General features: G+C 40.5%; 2 protein-coding genes across 3 annotated transcripts in view; one reads left to right on the forward strand and one right to left on the reverse strand.

Moving 5' to 3' along the window:
* The window catches only part of LOC134045564 (uncharacterized), a 51,399-nt gene extending 48,338 nt beyond the window's left edge, over nucleotides 1-3,061 (reverse strand). Inside the window, exons 1-2 of the mRNA XM_062495386.1 lie at nucleotides 2,726-3,061; nucleotides 2,306-2,675 (exon numbers count right to left, since the gene is read on the reverse strand). Of these exons, the coding sequence (XP_062351370.1) occupies nucleotides 2,306-2,675; nucleotides 2,726-3,061 (706 nt within the window). The remainder of the gene's footprint in view (nucleotides 1-2,305; nucleotides 2,676-2,725) is intronic.
* A 281-nt stretch (nucleotides 3,062-3,342) lies between these two features.
* On the forward strand, nucleotides 3,343-18,190 carry SRP54 (signal recognition particle 54). Of its 2 annotated transcripts, XM_062494844.1 has the most exons (16): nucleotides 3,343-3,483; nucleotides 6,563-6,671; nucleotides 8,046-8,137; nucleotides 8,719-8,803; nucleotides 9,733-9,837; nucleotides 11,444-11,510; nucleotides 11,593-11,650; nucleotides 12,344-12,494; nucleotides 13,382-13,530; nucleotides 14,518-14,618; nucleotides 14,726-14,812; nucleotides 15,225-15,298; nucleotides 15,544-15,652; nucleotides 16,407-16,577; nucleotides 17,020-17,115; nucleotides 17,726-18,190. In XM_062494844.1, exons 2-16 carry the CDS (start codon nucleotides 6,594-6,596, stop codon nucleotides 17,815-17,817), a joined length of 1,515 nt encoding a protein of 504 aa, XP_062350828.1. In that variant the 5' UTR covers nucleotides 3,343-3,483; nucleotides 6,563-6,593; the 3' UTR covers nucleotides 17,818-18,190. The 2 variants fall into 2 exon arrangements, with proteins under 2 accessions (XP_062350828.1, XP_062350829.1); XM_062494845.1 differs by lacking the exon at nucleotides 16,407-16,577.
* The last annotated feature ends 351 nt before the right edge of the window (nucleotides 18,191-18,541 follow it).

The raw sequence follows: 18,541 nt of genomic DNA on the forward strand, positions 1-18,541 counted from the left end.
GAGACCAAATTCTATAGGCTCTGAATTTGTCCACAAATGTGGCAATCAGGGAAATAAGATTAACCTAAATCACACATTCTAAATGACACACCTTGGAACAAATATGGTTGCCTATAGTTCTATACTGTATAAGCACTTCAAAAAATACAATCACAAAGTGTAAGCAAATGCCAAGGATGCAGATGTCTAAAGTACAACTTGATTTCTCAGAATATTAATTAATAGCATCCAGTCAGGATATTAACAATGAGCATTTTTTAAAGAGAAAATTAGCATAAAATATTATCAGAGCAAAATCCTGTAAGCAAAGAATCCTAAACCAAAAAGGATTCTAAAGATGACCTGACAAGGAGACTAGAGATGAAATTATATTTATTACTTCAACTGCTTGATCCTGATTGCCCTGTCCACTTGTCCACTCTGTTCTCTGATGGACAGCATATGAGCTGAAAAGCCATTAAATGGCAACAGTAAAGCTAATTATGTTTACATAGTAATTAATAATTATGTTACATAGTAAAGCAGCAGCAATCACTATTGATGGGAACAGTATAAAAATAGGAGGACACAGATTGCTCAGATGTACCACACAGAAAGTAGTTTAGGATTTGGAACCTAATCTACTCTTTAGGTTGTATCTTAATTAGGAAGAACAAATATGAGGCAAGAATATATGTATCCTTTCACTGAAAGACCTAGGCAAAAAACTAGACCATTAAAATTCAGAAAAAATTCTTGAGAGATCATAATCTAACAAAGGCTAGTAACCATAGCATATTATCTTTCACAGAAACCATCTATGGTCATTTTTGGAAGCTGTAACATAAAAAAAAATATTAAAATGTATTCACTGACAAATGATTTTGGAGTCCACATAAACTATGCCATTGGCTAGAAATTCCTATGGCAGAAGTAAAACATGATCATAGAACTGAAACAGAGAAAATAGTAAGTATTAGCTTCCTAACTGAAACAGTTCAGCATTTTCAAGTTTCACCAGTAAGCTCCCATGTGCTTTACAATATTTGTAAAGGAGTCAGGAAGCCGAGAAAGCCATATATGCACACCACACAAACTAATATAGTGCATAGGAGCTGCGCTGATTTATGTTAAGTGAATAAGCAGTATGAATGATTGCATGTGAAATTCAGTTAGATTTATATACATTAGAGCATGTGGGACAGAAGAAAACCACTTCTAACAAGGTTATTTACAGTAACCCAAGCACTATTGAGGAAGCTACCATGTCCAGACAAGACCTCAAAAGTGGAAGGGTGCAGTATTGCTTATAGCAGATTGCTCTAGCATTACATCTGTACACACATGCAGACATATATATGTGTACATATAGACACAGAAAATAAGAATGTTTAACTGCAATTAACACTAACTACTTCCATCAAAATTCAGCCTTCAAGTTCTAGGGAGGCCTGTCTCTGCTCTAGTCATGAAGGCTGACTCCCAGATGCTCTGGAACACTTGGTAATGTCTCTCCTAAGAACCCATTTGGGTGGGAGGGCTGCACGCCTGTCACGGACAGTGAACACTGTTCCCAGCTGGTTTTCTTCCCATAAATCCAGCAGAGGGCCTGCTCCACCTGAGAAGGATCTGTCCTGACTCTCCATCTGAGTGACTGTGGGAGCCGCAAGCCACTGGGCAACAGTGAGTTTGCAGTTCCAAGTACCTAGACAGATGGACAACTTCTTCGTGCTGGAGCTGGCCTTAGTGCCACGGTCCCCGTGCGCTGGCTTAGGAAGTTGTTTTCACCCTAAAGTGGGCATGCTGGTAAAAAGACCCAAACAACACACATAAGCCGAGCAAAGCAGGGCATGACTTGGGTAAGTACTGCATTGTACGATGAATTTCTCCTAACATGTGATCATCTGGGTAGGTTTACCATCCCAGGAGGCAGTCATTAATAAACAAGACACACATATACTGGACGCTTGATACTGGGTGACAAAATTGGAGGGATCTTCCAGATTCCTAGCTGCAATGGAAAAATGCATATAAACCCTGAAACTAAGCAGCATTTAGACTTTATTCAGCATGGCACTATATGACTACAGCTTTAATGCTGTCTATGTTGAGGTTTTCCGTGTCATCCTTTACGCTCAATTGCAAATTTACGGCTTCTGCACTGACCTGTATTTCCTTTCTTCATCTGCCACAAAATGCAGACTGCAGTACACAGATGAAATTACATCCAGGCATAAACAAGGGAGTAAATAGAAAGCTATAACTTAAGGCGACATAAGCGCGGAAAGCAGCGTTTGTGAATCGGCTCAAACCGCTATTTCCAAACCTCTGAAAGGCTGTTGCGAACACGTGTGAAGCTGAACGAGGCAACCCCAGCGCCTCAAGCCGTCTCGGTGCGGCAGGAGCAGGGTGGCTCCGCACGACCTGCGCCGCCGCGGGGTTTGAGGGTCACCCCGCAGCCCCTCCTGCTCCGCGACACCGCCGGGCCCTGACACGGCACACCCGTGGGGGCACGCGTGCCCCGGGCGGGACAGCCCGGCCCGGACCCGGGCCGGCTGCGGCACGGCCACCCCCGATTGCAGCCGACCGACACCGGCCACGCTCTCCTGCAGCCGCCCCGAGCGCCGCAGCCGGTACCGCCGGTAACCCTGCGAGCCGCGGGTCCCCGGAAGGGGCGGCGCCCCGGCTCGGGCACCCTGGGCCTAGCCCAGTCCGCTCCCCGCCCCCCGGCCCTGGCTGCCGCAACGCTCCCCTGGGCCCGACCCGCCGGCGGGGCCGAGGGGGTGTGGGCCGAGCCAGGGGCGCGGTGCGGGCGCGGCCCCGCGCGGCGCTTACGGGTGTTGCGCATCCAGTGCAGCAGGCGCGGCAGGTCGGCGGCGAGCGTGCCCCGCACGGCCGCCAGCACCGCGCGCCGCGCCGCCTCCAGCTCCATCGCCCCGCCGCCGCGGGGGGGCGCCACGCGCTCCGCCTCACGCACGTGCGCGCCGCGGGAGAAGCCCCGCCCTCCGCGCGCCCACCCACCCTCTGCCCGCACGTGCGCATGCGGGAGGGCGACGCCGGCCGGAAGGAGCCCTTCACGCATGCTCGGTCCCGCCCTTCGGCGCCCCCTCCCGGCGCTTCCCCGAGCTGCCGCTGGGCGCCGCACCCGGCCCCGCCCCTCACTGACGAGGCGGCCTCGGGGAAGGAGCTCCGCCCCCCTGCCACGCCCACGGCCGCGCCTCCCTCCCGTTCTTAAGGCGGCGCGGTGCGACGCGATTCCCGCCTATATCGCGCTGGCTGCGGGCGGGGCGTTTACGCGGCGCCACCTTATCGACGTAGCGGGCTCGCGTGCGGCCCGGAAACGGAAGCCGACGGGGGCCTGTGGGGAGACGGCCAGTGCTGACGTTTCCCTGGTCGGCGGCGGCCGCGACTCCTCGCGCTTCCAGCGGAGTCTCGCTGGGCGGCCTCGCCCCGGCGGGCTGGGCTGGGCACGGCTCCGCCCGCGGGCCCCGCGCCGCGCTCTCGGTGAGTACTCGCGCTGCTGCCGCAACTGCTCTGTAACCTCCACCCACGGTGGTTTCTCGTGACGCGGAAGGGCCCCCGGCCCAGTTCTAGCGAGGAGAGAGGAGGTACCGGTGCCTGCCGACCCCGGGGATAGGCGGTGGTCTGTCCCGCGGCAGCCCGGGTCGGACAGGGCCCTCAGTCCGCCGGAGCTCTGCGGGAGCAGTTCTGGGCCTCCCGGACCCAGCCGCTGCTGTCCACAGCAGCAGGACGGGACTCGCCCAGCCGGTGTCCGCTTACTGTCCGTGGCCAGCCTTGGATGCCCGGAAGAAAGGTAGCGGCTGGGCTGCCGTACCAGGCTTTGCCTTCGTTATTTTTCCCGTGAAAACGAGGGCATTGGGCCATAAGCGGGACAGCCGTTCCCTGCTGCTGCCTTGGGGGCGCCTTCCCGTCGTCCCCCGGGTAATTTTAGAAGGTGGAAACTCGTAAGTTGAGGTTGAGTGTAGCTGCAGTAGCTCAAGGCATTCTCACCCGTGAAACAGTCGCTTCTCTGTTACAGAGTTAGGCTCGCAGTTGGTCTTAATCCACGTATGTGTACATGTAGTACAAGGTTATTGTACGGTTTTTAAATGTTCCTTTTCCTTTTTGAACTGTTGTTATCTTTTAAAGCAGCTGTTCAAACTGCTGTTACTCGTTAAGCCTGTATTTTTTTTTTTTTAGTCCTGTACATTAGCGCATTGCTAGTTTGGCTAGATGAATTTGGTTGGACATTTATGCTGGGTGGGTCTCAGTCTGTCTCTTCAGAGTTGCTTCACTGCTGGTGTGCTATCCCATAGTAAGCCATCCACTATTTCTGCTGCCCTTGTATCCCTGGAATGCCTGTTTATGGCTGAAGCACAGAGCTCCTGGGTCAGCAGCCACACAATGACCCGGGAGCTCAGTGTGGAGGGGACTCAAACTGCACAGAGCTCGTGGCCTTGCTCAGCCCGAGGCCTGCTGGAGGCAGCCTGGCTGCGTCCTGGGGGCCCAGCTGAGTTTAGCCTGCTCACTGTGTTTGTGGGGTGCTGCATACAAGCTAAACTCTTTAGAACTATGGCTGCTCAGCACATACAAGTTCTGCAGTGCAGTTACTACTAATGCCCTTCTGGCTGTCTGCCAGCCCAAGCTGGCTACCTGCTAAAACATCTTGCGTGTCTTTTTGTCTGGAGTGTGCCTCTGGACTTGGATGGACTGTGTCACAAGTTCTATTAATTTCTGTACTCGGCAGCCCTTTGGAATTCTGATGGCTTATGATTTCTTCATGTGAAAGTGAGTGCAGTTTATACAAAAATGCTTAAACTCATCTCCTTAGCAAAGGATTTGAATCATTCCTGTTGTAAGGCTGTTGAAGAAGCTTTTGGAATTATGCAGAGGAAACCTTCACTTATTAGAACATAAATAATCTTCTGTGTTTGGAGATCTGTAGAACTCTGGAAACTAATTTTAAATATTGAGTATTCACATGACTTCTGTGTGTTGCTCATCCTATCAGATTTCTTAGCTGATATATCAGAGTATTATAGTTAAGTTTTGTCATAGGTTGCTATTTTAGCAGCTCAAAGCTTACGGAGTTGCAGTTCCATTTTTAAAGGTTTGGGGTTTTGTTTTTTCTTACACATTGTGATTGTCACAGAAAATGACCTGGAAAACATTTTGAACATCTGTTTCACTGGGACTGTTTGGTAGAACCTATTGATGATAATGTTTTTTTGGAATTATTCTGCAGTAATGTGATTCATACGCCTTGTAAGGAAACCTTGGAGTTTTACCACTTCAGATAACATGTACAAGTCCCCTTCCAGCAATTTAAGAAGGTGGACATCAATTTCTATTAGTGCATTGTTTTGCAAATACTCTACTGGCAGAGTTCCTTAGGAAATATAGACTAATTTTTAGATTAATATTGAGTTGGAATTGTAATGGATCTTGTTGCTTATACAGTCAATGTACATTAAATCTAAAATCTGTAAATATATTGATTTGTGTTATTTGCCATACCCAACTCCTGTACTTACATTCTTCATTTCAATAAACCGACAGACCTTTCTTCTGTATTTTTTCTCATTTGAGGCAGAGGAAGTACCAAAAATCTTTGAAACTCTTATTTGTTTTGATTACGGAGGCTCACGTTATTGAGAATTTGGCTTTCAGTTCTGAAAGGAGGAGCTCAAATGTGAGATTCCGGTTTGGGCTATCAGCAAGGAAGTAGTTTCAGCTGAGTACAGGAAAGCAACACTGAAAGCGGAAAATGAACAAAAAGTATTTGAAGTGCCCCATTTCAGCAGTACATGTGGTGTTGAAAAATCTTTGCTCTTCAGACAAGTTTTGTTTTCCCCTTATTCAGAGTTTTAGATTGCTGATTCTACTGTGTGCTCTCATGAGTATCTTGCTACCTAATATTAGGGGGTGGATTGGTTTAGCATGTTGACATGTGTGCCCTTCAGGTAAATTAATGTTTTATAGTTTCTGAAGTGTAAGTTATGGCATGTTTTAGGCTTATATGTGAGATTTGTGTTTCTAGTGAACAAACAAAAGTCTGTTTTACCAATACATCCATTCAAAACTACATATGAATTTTGCTTATTAAAATGCAAGTATGTTTGCAGGGTTACTGAGGTGGGAAACTCAATTTGATTTAGTGAAAGCTGGATAAAATGCAACTGATAAATAGTGTTGAATTTTACTAGCAAAATATTTTGCTTCTGCTCATACTGTTGAGGATGCAGGATGCAGAGTTTCTAGGCTATTCTGCTTGATTTTATTCTGTCATATAGTGTATTGCTGATGAAAGGATAAAAAGAAGTTGACCTTCTTTCTGGAAGTCTGTCTGGACTGGTTTGGGTTGTATTTCACGATGAATTCAATGCACATTTATTCTACACAGTGAAATTCTTCCTAACTGAAGTATAGTATCTCTCTATTTAAGTAGGCCATCAGGATTGCCTAAAATTAGCTTCAGGCCAAGATTTCCTAAAAATAAAAAGTAAAACTTGTGCACTTTCTGGGATGCAAAGCAGGATTCTTACCCAAAAGTTTAAAATTTGATTTTTAAATTTTTTTCCAGATCCTTCTGAGTTGTATTTTAAGCCGCCAAAATGGTTCTGGCGGATCTTGGAAGAAAAATAACTTCAGCGTTGCGCTCACTGAGCAATGCCACGATTATCAATGAAGAGGTATGTAGTGTACAACTGTGATGGCATTAACACTGGAAGGGTTCTGAATAGAAGTTCTCAAAGGCTGATGAGAGGCTTGAAGTCCCTAGACTTCTTTGTTTGCTTCAAGTAAAATTTGTACTAGGGGTTTTAACCCTGTAACAGTACTACCCAAACTTAAAACTAGATTTATACATGGGTCATCACCTCAGACAGTGGGTCCCATGGTCAAAGGGTCCTTGAGCCTGGTGGCTGTGCTTAGGGAGATTAGTGTTCTGTGGAGGCAATGTGTACCTAAATTTGGATGGAAGATAGATGCCTGCTCTGATTTATGTGTGCGCACAGGCAGACTATGGAGATGTGCACTAGCCTGCTAGAAGCTGAAACGTGGAAGAACAAATGTAAGCTTTGCTGTTTGAAATGTGAGGAATGTGTTGCATTTGCTGCCTTTGTATTCAAGCCAATGTGGGGTTCTGGAAGTTTATTTGGCTTAGTATGGTCTGTACTTTCTCTAATTAAAAGTTTGAAATTAGAACTCAGGTGTGTTGTCATAGGACTTCAATGAAAGATGGAAGACAAACTAATGTGATCGTTTCAAAGTGTCTCTGGGTACACAGATTGCTAGAAACTCTTTTCAGGTAGAAAGACAGGTGGCTTAAAGTCACTAAAACTAGGATCATTGAGAGCTGTAGGGTTAGAACTTATCATAGAGAAAATGTTTTAATGTGTCTTCTGCTGGGAGACAAAATCCTTATCTGAATCAAATACAGCCCAATTAATTTTTTTTCAGCAGTGGAAACTTTTTTTTCTGCAAGAGCTCAAGATGTGAAAATGAGGCTGTTTATGCAGGTGTTACTTTCAGAAAAATCTTTCTGCTCAAGATTTTGAGAACTCAGAATAAACAGGGTTTCTACCTGAGGCACCTGCTTGCCTAAAAGACATACAGTCAGTACAGCAGACCAGTTTCTGAAAATGCAGGTAGCAGGGTGTCCATCTTTAGGTAAGGAATACTGTTACTTACAGAAATGGTGTTGTGATCTGAGATTTTTCTTTTTTATGTACTCTAAGGAGTACTCAGAGGGGAGTTCAGGAAGTCTTGCTGCCATATGAGCTGTTGGCCATAATGCAGTAGGAAGTGTTTTGTTAGAGTTATGTAGTGTGTAGTTGTTAAAATTCAGAACCCTTCCCTTTCAGATTTAAATTGTATTTATGTAGGAACAAATGCACAGACTTTTTTTGTGACAGTCAATTTAATGGTAGGACTACAGGCATTTAATTAATGAAAGTCATGGTTATATCATAAATAATTTCACATTCTTATTTTGACCTTATACAGGCCTAGTTAATGTGTGTATTGTTAAACAGTTTTTCTCATTTTTCTTTTATTCTCCAAAGGTTTTAAATGCTATGTTAAAAGAAGTATGTACAGCATTACTGGAAGCTGATGTTAATATCAAGCTTGTGAAGCAACTTAGAGAAAATGTCAAGTAAGTGAAATAATTAAAATGCATTTAACTTTTGATATTTGTAAAAGTTGTAATTTGAGATTACAAAAGAACAACTAATTTATAACTTAATATGTTGGGGTAATTTTAGACACACACAATTTACTTTTAACAGGAAAACAGCTGTTTGAACTAAATGCTTAGCTAGTTCCATCAAAAGTGTCTTTATTCAAATTTAGCCACTTATTGCTGTTACAGGCTTATTTCAAAAATCTGTTGCTGTCACCAGTTGAGTCGTTTGATAAACAAGTTCTTCATTACTTCTAGACGCATCATCTTCACATGTTCTGTGCTGGCTATAAATAGATCTGTGTATGTGACTAGCACTGTTACCTTGCTTATTTTCAGATGTAATTTAAGTAAATGCAAGTCTGAAAGATACATTTTAGAAACTTGGTTTTGTCCTCTGCATAAGAACGTCTCCAGTGCATGTCACTTCTTAAGTACATCTTATCTGTAGACTCAGAACAAATCAGGGTGCTGTTGCAGTTGCAAAAACTTTATTACTAGGTTCAAATGATGCTTTAAGTTATGCTAGTGTTGCATGCTTTTCTTAAACTCAGGTCTGCAATTGATCTTGAAGAAATGGCATCTGGCCTTAACAAAAGAAAAATGATCCAGCATGCAGTCTTTAAAGAGCTTGTTAAGGTAGGACTTCAAAACTCTGCATTGCATCACTTTCCTGGTGCATTGTGGGCTTGGAAGTAGTGCAGTTGCAAGCTAAGCTTTTAGGTGGTTATGGGATACCTGCAGTTATGCTTTCTGATGTGAGGCTTCTTACTATTGCAGACAGTACTATTCTCATTGAAATTATATCTTGGGCATTTCTCAAACTAATGTGAATATAAGCTTTAAGTTCAATTGTTCTTATTCTTCAATTGAAATGTAAAGTCAAGAGTAAAGTACTGCTAGCCTCTAAACTGTCTCTGGTTTTCCCAGAACACACCTTTGCTACCCTAATGTTCAGACTACTTAGAAGCTTTTGGAAATGTGATAAGTAACAACCCAGCAGCTCAATGCAACATTTCTCATTAATCTTCCTGCTTGGGCAAATCAGAACTTGGGTATCTATATTCTGCCCTCTTTCCAATTAACAGTGTGGTCATTTGTTCTTCTGTGCTCTGTGCCCGGACATATGGTGGCTCTCAGGAATGTATGTACCTTCTACTCATTTCACAAGTGAGGCAGCAGCCATAAAAAGCCTTCTGTGCTGTAGGATTCTCACTGGAGGAAGCCCATTCTGAGCAGTGACAAGAAGGGTGGAGGTCACCTTTCTGCACTGGTTGTTATCCTCATGCCATATATACGGGCCACCCTGACTGTGCTTGGCATCAGAAGGAAATTAACACTTACGGCTGCAGAATTATTATGCAGAACATTATATACTATAGATATCTTGTAAGGGCTGTTGTTCTTGACTGTAAATCAGTCAAAATATAAGTCAAATTAAGATGCGAATGTGCAAAAACTGTTTTTCTCCTTTGAATATAAAACCAGGCACCTAGATGTCTGTGACACCAAGTATTCTGTGTTTTTGATATTTGGTTCTGCTACCTATGTTACTTTTTGTTCTTTAGCTTGTAGATCCTGGAGTCAAGGCATGGACACCTACCAAAGGAAAACAGAACATTATAATGTTTGTTGGTTTGCAAGGAAGTGGTAAAACAACAACTTGTTCAAAGGTAACATGCAGTGAATATCTTTGAATGGTTTTTGATTTGTGTTTTTTGGTGGATTTTTTTTGTTTTGCCTGGGGAAGCTGGTGGTCATTGGGCTTCTTAGGTAAGATTGGCTTGTGATCTGTGCTGGTTTGTTAGTAGGAAAGTTCTAACTCACTACCATGTAGAGATATGTTTGCAGAGGGGTTTCTGAAATGAGGTGAGTGTTGAAAGTAATATTCTTTCGGGGTAATTTATGGCTTGTAGGACTTGCTTCACAAATTTTTAAACTGAACTCTTTATGAAACAATACCCTATGAGAGAGTCTTTCCATTTGTCCTACTTAATGAAGTTAAACCACAGCATTGTAGTCCACTTTCTAGGTTTATGACTAACACTAAGATGGGTGCTGATTCCGTTACTTATTTAGAAAAAGCAGTGGGATTTGGCCTTTGTATTAGATACCTCAGTTAAATATAAGTTGGTGATGTGAAACCTCTTCCAGCCCCAGATTCATTGAGGAAATTTGCATTTGTATTTTTTTATGGCCAAAAAAACAATGCTCTGAATCAACCTATCTTCATATCTACAACAAGGCCTTCCCTGTTTGTTAATGTAAAGTCAGACAACCCACCATTCCTTGTGGGATCATCCATTTCCTGCGACAGGAAGTTGTAATTTCTGCTTTCCATTTTCCAGGAACCTCCTGGACTGTTTGTGCTTCACAATGTTGCTTCTCCAGCAGATGTCAGGGTAGTTAAAGTCCCCCACGAGAACCAGGACCTGTGACTTTGAGGCTGCTTCAAGCTGCCTGTAGAAGGCCTCATCCACTTGTTCCTTCTGATCAGGTGGCCTGTAACAGACACTCACAACAGCATCAGCCTCACTACCTCTTGACTCACCCATCATTCACCCCAAGACAGAGCTGGATACATTCCAAGTTCTGAGGAGAAATTATCCTGTGGAAAAAAGACAGATCTTTGTTGTTTTTTGTCGTCTCCTATTGAGATTCACACATAGTGAAATATTCACTATAGCCTGCTCTGATTTCAGAAGACTTTGTTAGTGCTTACGTAGGTGAACTTTATTTTGAACGTTTCTGTTTGGTCAGTGTTTTGTGAATATATACAGCACCTGTGAACCTGAGCGTTGTGGGGTTAAGGATTCTATCCGCTGCTTTAAAATGTGTCTTTCAATGGATATATCTTTGTTCCTCTGGAAGTACAGAAACATAGAGCTGTACAAGTTGTAGCCATTATGGTACTTGACATTGAAGTATTGCTTTGGGTAGTTTCTATTTGTTAGTCCAATCTACATTACTAACACTAAGAAGAATTCAGGAGTTGGTGAAATGGGAGCTTAAGTTGTTTGTAGTCATTCTTAGAAGTTATTTCAAGAAATTGAAATCAGAAGCAGAGTCAAGCTGGTGTTGTCATCTTGCCTTTAATAATAATTTATAACATGGTTTTGTAAATAATGGCTGTGCCAACAGTGAACAGTCTTACTCTGTGGCCTCAGTTATAGAAAGGCTGACACGAGTTCATATCCTCTGTGTGTGACTTCATGCTGTTAGAAGTGTCATGTCAATGGGACTTCGGTGTAACTACTTGTTTTGGGTTTCATTTCACAGTTAGCATACTTCTATCAGAGGAAAGGCTGGAAGACTTGTTTAATATGTGCAGACACATACAGAGCAGGTAACACAGACTTTAATGATGTAGTGCTCTATAATATTTGAAGATTTTCTTAAGTAATCCCTTGACTATGCCTCTCTTACAGGTGCTTTTGACCAGTTAAAGCAGAATGCCACCAAAGCAAGAATTCCCTTTTATGGGAGGTAAGCATCTTTCAGAATCACTTTGGAGAGCAATTCAACTCCCAATTATGTATTGTTCTGTATTGAACATTTTGCACTAAACACCATCTAGCATTGCCTAATTGCTTTCATTTTAGCAATTCATTCTGAGTCATACTTGCTCCAATCAGATAAAAATTCTGCCTGGTTCAGTATACTGCCAGGAGTAGCAGGTAGGAAAGTGTACAAAGAGATCAGATGTCCAGGAATAATTCCCTGTAGTGCTTACTGAATGTATAGCAGTTCAAAGACTTCTACCAGTCACGGCCAGACTTTTGGGAAGTATCTCCCAGATCAAGGGATATTATTTTTGGATGCTTAATTTTTATTATTAAAATAAACAGTTGGACCTGAAATGTCTTTTATAAAGCAGTAAATAACTTTCCCCTAAGCTTCACTGGAGGTGAACTGTCTAGATGCTCAGCTAAATCGTACTTGAGAGAGGGTGTTGTAGAACTTACTGCAGCTTCCAGCAGATGAGACACACATCAGTGTTTGTGCTTCAGTTCACTGAGCAGTAAGGGTAAATGGCTTAAGAAGACATACTTTTAACCAATTTTTGCTTTACATAAGGGGAATTCCCTCTTGAAATCCAGGTAGACTTATAATTAACAAGTTTATAGTCAAATGAAATTGAAATGAGTGATGAAATACTCTGTTTCTCTTTTTGATCAGTTATACAGAAATGGATCCTGTAATAATTGCCTCAGAAGGTGTTGAGAAATTTAAGAATGAAAACTTTGAAATAATCATTGTTGATACAAGTGGACGTCACAAACAAGAAGACTCTCTGTTTGAAGAGATGTTACAAGTTGCTAATGCCATAGTGAGTAGTTTTGAGACATACAGTAACTTGGTATAGGCATTTGATGATGACTGAGTTGATTCATCTTTATCCTGATGTTCTGTGTGCATTTTACTTTAACTCCTAGATTATATTAGAAATTGCAAACAGATATGAATAAGCAAGGGCTGAATGACCAGGGCTTGTTTTGTGGTAGTTTTAATTCTTCAGTTCTTCTGTTCAAGGATGCTTGCACATAACTGGACTGCCATTCCTGCTCTAAGTTTTCTTTTTCAGAATCTTTGCATTGAAAAAATAGATAAAAGAACCAGTCTGGTCTGGCTTCCTTTAACTTTGAATACTAAACTTTCTGTGATTGTCACAAATAATTGCATTGAAACAGAGAATATGATTGGATGAATTTCAACAGTTTTGATATGTAAATGAAGCTGTTGTTTCTATGGGTTTAAAAAGTCCGGCTATTTGTTTGATTCTGTGGTCTTGCATGACAATATGACACTTCCCACACAATTCCTGCTAATGGCTAACTTATTTTTAGAGGAATGGATGTCTTACATTCAAATATTTAAAACCAAATGGAAGCTGTTACCTATTAAGTGCTAGTAGATACTAATTATGTAATTGGCTCAAAATACTGGCTAAAATCACTTGAATCATAATTAATAAGCACAAACCCATTAAATTGTTATGTTTTGTGTTGTAGATAAATCATATAGTCAGCATCAGAATTTTTTAAATGGTCCTTAGATAATACTGTTCATAAAGCAGTGGTCATGTTTTAAACTCCAGCATACAACTTCTATACTGTTATTGCAGTAAGTTCTACTACTGAACCTACATAATAATAGTAATGCATGAACATTGTTTAGTAAAGCAGGAAATTATTATTTTGTGTATCTCATTTCTAGCAACCAGATAACATTGTTTATGTGATGGATGCTTCCATTGGCCAAGCTTGTGAAGCTCAAGCTAAAGCTTTCAAAGATAAAGTAGATGTAGCTTCTGTTATTGTTACTAAGCTTGATGGACATGCCAAAGGAGGTGGAGCTCTCAGTGCGTAAGTACCGTGGTATGAGTGTCTGACATCGGGCTGTGCACAGCCATGAAATGCATTAGTGTCTCACAGAAACCTGCCCTGTGGAAGTGCCACTGTCACATGTCACAGAATCTAAGTCAGTCATGGTCACACTTAGATTCTTATCCTTCTTCTGGTGGGTAGGATCACCTGTTGATGTTTAACATCAAAATCCAATTGTATGATTTATTTTCAGTACAGTAGTTTGTATTGTCACAGGTCAGACTTTCGTGTTCAGAATGAGATGTTTTGCCAAAACAGTCAAAATAACTGACCCTGACTTGCTAAATCCCTGCCTGTCTTTGACCTGAAATGTTAAGAGTCCTAAACTGCCATATGTATTTTTCTTTATTTATAGCATAATGTTGGAAGACTAAAGCTTTTGGTATTTTCATTTTACTCGTTGGGAGTTGTCATGTGCTTGTGTGCCTTAAGTGCGCTGTGTTTCCTCTGTACTGTCTGTGGACTGGAAACTGAGCTTTAGATAAAGCTAGTGCCAATGTAGTAGAAAGATTCCGAGTTTTCTTATGTCTGAGCTTTTTCCTGTGTCGAAAATGAGATTCTGTTGTATGAGGTACTTCGAAGAAATTGTAATCAATGCCTGTCATCTGACAGTATTCTCATTAGTATCAGTGTATATATTGGTAATATCCCAGTATTAGGATAAACTGAAGATGATTGATTTTTTTTTGTCCTCTCAAGTTTCTTAAACTCAGCAATGAAAATTGCCAACTTCTGTTTCTAGAGGTTGATGATTTTTTTCTGGAGTTTGTATTTTATAAAGTACTAATTAGAGAAAAGACTTTTAAGTACTCTGAGCTAAACATCCAAGTGCTAGATGTTTTTTCTTTAATAGTTTAAGGCAGATACTGCGGACAGAATGCATAGTGTCGATGATGCCTAGCTGATTATAGTACAAAAGATGGATGGTGTTTGAGAGGCCATTTCATAAAATATATTTTATTGCAGAGTTGCTGCCACAAAGAGTCCTATTATTTTTATCGGAACTGGTGAACACATAGATGACTTTGAACCCTTTAAAACACAGCCTTTCATCAGCAAGCTGCTTGGTATGTCCTGTGTACAACTGTACTTAAAAGATACTTAAAACTGGATAATGGAAAAGTCAAAGTGTAATCTTTTTAATGCTAATTTCAGGTCTGTTTTCTTTATCTAGGTATGGGTGATATTGAAGGATTGATAGATAAAGTAAATGAGTTAAAGTTGGATGATAACGAAGCACTCATAGAAAAGCTTAAACATGGTAAGTTATTCCCAAGGCCTGAATAGCAGATGCATTAGAGTGACCTGACTGTGGCAGGTTCTCTGCAACAGAGACCACAGAGCTAATTTGTGCTGTGTGTAGACACAAACAACTTGTTTATGTGCACAGTGAAGAATGGTTATTCTTTCTCTAGTAAATGTGACAGCCAGGTAAATGGAGTTGTGTTTTTCAAATGCTAAGTCTGTCAGACTGCAAGTGCAGAATAACTAGCTTAATGGTTCAGCATGTGCCATCTGAAACTGTTTAGACATATTAGTAGTGAAGAGGTTTATCTACTTATCTACATAGTATAGTATTTACTTTATGAATATGAAGAATAATTGAAAAAGGAGATTAAGACCAAAATGCCAGTGTGATTTCTGCTAACTTTTCTTTTGTTGTTGTGCTTCAGGTCAATTTACATTAAGAGATATGTATGAACAATTCCAAAACATCATGAAAATGGGACCATTCAGTCAGATCTTGGTTAGTTATCACCAAAATAATTTTATTAGATTTTCATTGATATTTGACAAATTTATGTAAACTTAAAACTCTTCATTGACATTTGTTATAATCTGTGTTCTATGTTTTTCAAAAAGGTGAAATTATTTTTCTACTGTACTCTGTAATTGCTGAACTAACAGTTGCTGTCTGTATTTCTTTCTGCTTTAATTAAGGCTGTCTTTGCCTATTCTGACACAGCTTTTGTTTTCCATTCTTAAAACAAGGGCATGATCCCTGGTTTTGGAACTGACTTCATGAGTAAAGGCAATGAACAGGAGTCAATGGCAAGGCTAAAGAAACTCATGACTATAATGGACAGTATGAACGATCAAGGTAAAGCAAACTTCACCTGCTACTTTTTTTTCTTGATCATTGAACAAGCTTATTTAGAGAGATCTTTCTGGAAACAAAGATGTTACAATATGTACAATGACAGAAAATTACAAATATTTAACTTTCTTGGGAATAGCAAGGAGTACGTGTGTCTCCACATTTCTTGGTAAATCTAAATATTTAGAGATACTTTGCCAGTTGCTGCTCTATCTTGTGTAGAGAAGGTGGGATTTTGAATAATTTCCATTCTGTTTGAAACCAGTGTATTTTTATTCACTGTATTGTAACTGTTCATAAATTATTAATGCTACATTTGCAAATTAATAAATTATGTTAATCTTTAATCTGGCATTGCTGTCTTTTTCCTACCTGCCCTCAAATTTACTTGGTGACATAGCCTGGTGTCTAGAATTCAAAGTGTTTCTTGTTCACCTATTATTCCTTTAGTAGTATGCTCTTACCCTTGTGCTAAACCCACTAATATGGCTTAAGACCAGTTATTCCAAGAGCATAATTTATTCACACAACTTTTTTTCTATTATGGTGATTAACATATGAAGATTAAGAGTTTTTAATATTGCTTCCTAGAATATTATGTCTCAGTGATTTATGTAAAATTTTGCACTGTCACTTCTAAAACTACGTTTTTATTCTCTGGCTCAAAATTAAATTCTCAATGAGAACAGGTTTGCTACCAATTGTAACTGTTTTTAATGTCACTGACTCAATGGACTTTTCCACGCTGTAATTGCAGAACTTGACAGTACAGATGGTGCCAAAGTTTTCAGTAAGCAGCCAGGAAGAATCCAGAGAGTAGCAAGAGGCTCAGGTGTTTCTACCAGAGATGTCCAGGAGCTTTTGACCCAATACACTAAGTTTGCACAGATGGTGAAAAAGATGGGAGGCATCAAAGGGCTTTTCAAAGGTAAAAAACCCCAACCAAACCAACACCAAAAAACACACACTAGAATTTATTAACTAGGGTCATTTGATGTGCGAACACAGATGAAATGAGGAAAAACTGATCAGAGAGTTGAGAAAGTGTGTTGTAGCTCGCTCATTTTCATGGTGTTTGAAAGTTTTTATGGAAGAGCTGGACTGTTCTTCATGATACCAATGTGTAACTTGGCAAGGAAAACTACTGTATTTCTTTCAATGCAGACCTGATTACTACTACAGTACTAACACTTCAGTCTGTTATGTGGAGTGCAGGGACTGTTGTTCTAAATGGACTTTTAAGTGGCTGATGTAGTAACTTGTAAAAATGTACTCATGGATTTGAATCTAGAATTAGGAGGCAATGTTTGGACTTATTTTATTTCTATCACTGTATGTTAATCCACTTTATTGTTTTTCTTTTTATTTAGGTGGTGATATGTCCAAGAATGTAAACCCATCTCAGCTGGCCAAACTGAATCAGCAGATGGCAAAGATGATGGATCCAAGAGTTCTTCATCATATGGGTGTGTGCTGACTTTTTTTAATAGCTTCAAGAGAGGACTGCCAGTATAGTGGAGCATTTGAGATACAGAAGTGAGGAAGGGGATGGGAGACACTCTGCATTATATATCAGTATTAAGTATTTAATACAGGGTTGTCTAACAGGAATCAGAAAGCTTAATCCAAATACTTTACACTTAACAATGCTTACTCTACTCTTTCATTTGGATTCAGCTCTCCAAATGAGCATTTGGACTGGTGAAGGATGTCTGTGGTAAAACAAATCTTCCTAGACTTTCCTTCTCTAAGATTTGCCTCAAGTAATTAAATTTGACAAGAACATTTTTAAATAAGAACTCCCTTACCTGAACGTTATTGATAAGTCATTCCATCAAGTTTTTTTCTTTTATCTAGTTCTTAATGCACAAGTCATCTTAAAGCTGGGTGTTTTGCAGACCTTTCTGTAATTACTCACTCAGTTCTTTCAGTAGCTGTTTAAACCTAGTTTGACAGTTTTGGGCTTCTGCCTTTGTACACACACTATTCCAGTAATATACAGTAATGATGTCTCAAGTAAGAGAGCTGTGCTTCAGAGTTCATTAACACATTCATGTTCTCACTTATTTTCTGCAGGTGGCATGGCTGGTTTGCAGTCAATGATGAGACAATTTCAACAAGGTGCTGCTGGGAATATGAAAGGCATGATGGGATTCAATAATATGTAAAGAAGCCTTAATACAAATGGACTTGGTTGAGTCTTCATTGCAACGTCAGTGAATGAATTTGCTTTCTTTATTTTTACAGTGATGAGAGAGTGGTCTTTTGAAATCTTATCCAGGCTTCTCAGTTTCTACATCTAATTTCTGGAAACTATTTTTGCTTAAATTAGTTCCTCTCCACTAATAACTGATGGCACAAAAAGTAATTCAATTTAATAAAACAAAATCATGATGTAAAATTTTAATATTTAGAGACACTTTTTAATTGTTTACATTGAATGGCAGCCATTATATTTGTAAACAACCCTGATCTTTGGTTATAGTAACATAAAATGTCACAAATATACTGTAAAATAAAATTTAAGTGGTTATAAACAAGGGAATGGCCTGTTCCTTCAGTTCTTTGACTGTCCTTTCTCAGTATGTAATGTAACTAACTAGACTGTTGTAACTAGTATTTGGCATAGATACTATAAGAATAGTTCAGTACCTGAAAATGTGCTGTTGGTGCTCATCTGTGGAGCATTTTTAGCATGTGGATGTGCTGTGCTCAGGTTTGTACAAGATTTTGTTATATAGAATTTCATTGTTCTTCCCCTATAGACAAAGAAATCGAGGGACTGAAAAAATACAGGTATGCAGATAATATGTAATCTTCATACCAGGCTGCCAGTTAAGCAGTTCTTTTATTCTAGAGATAATGTCTAAAGCACATTAGGTAGAATTCTGT

This window comes from Cinclus cinclus, chromosome 6 (assembly GCF_963662255.1).
Source record: "Cinclus cinclus chromosome 6, bCinCin1.1, whole genome shotgun sequence".
Classification (NCBI taxonomy): domain Eukaryota; kingdom Metazoa; phylum Chordata; class Aves; order Passeriformes; family Cinclidae; genus Cinclus; species Cinclus cinclus.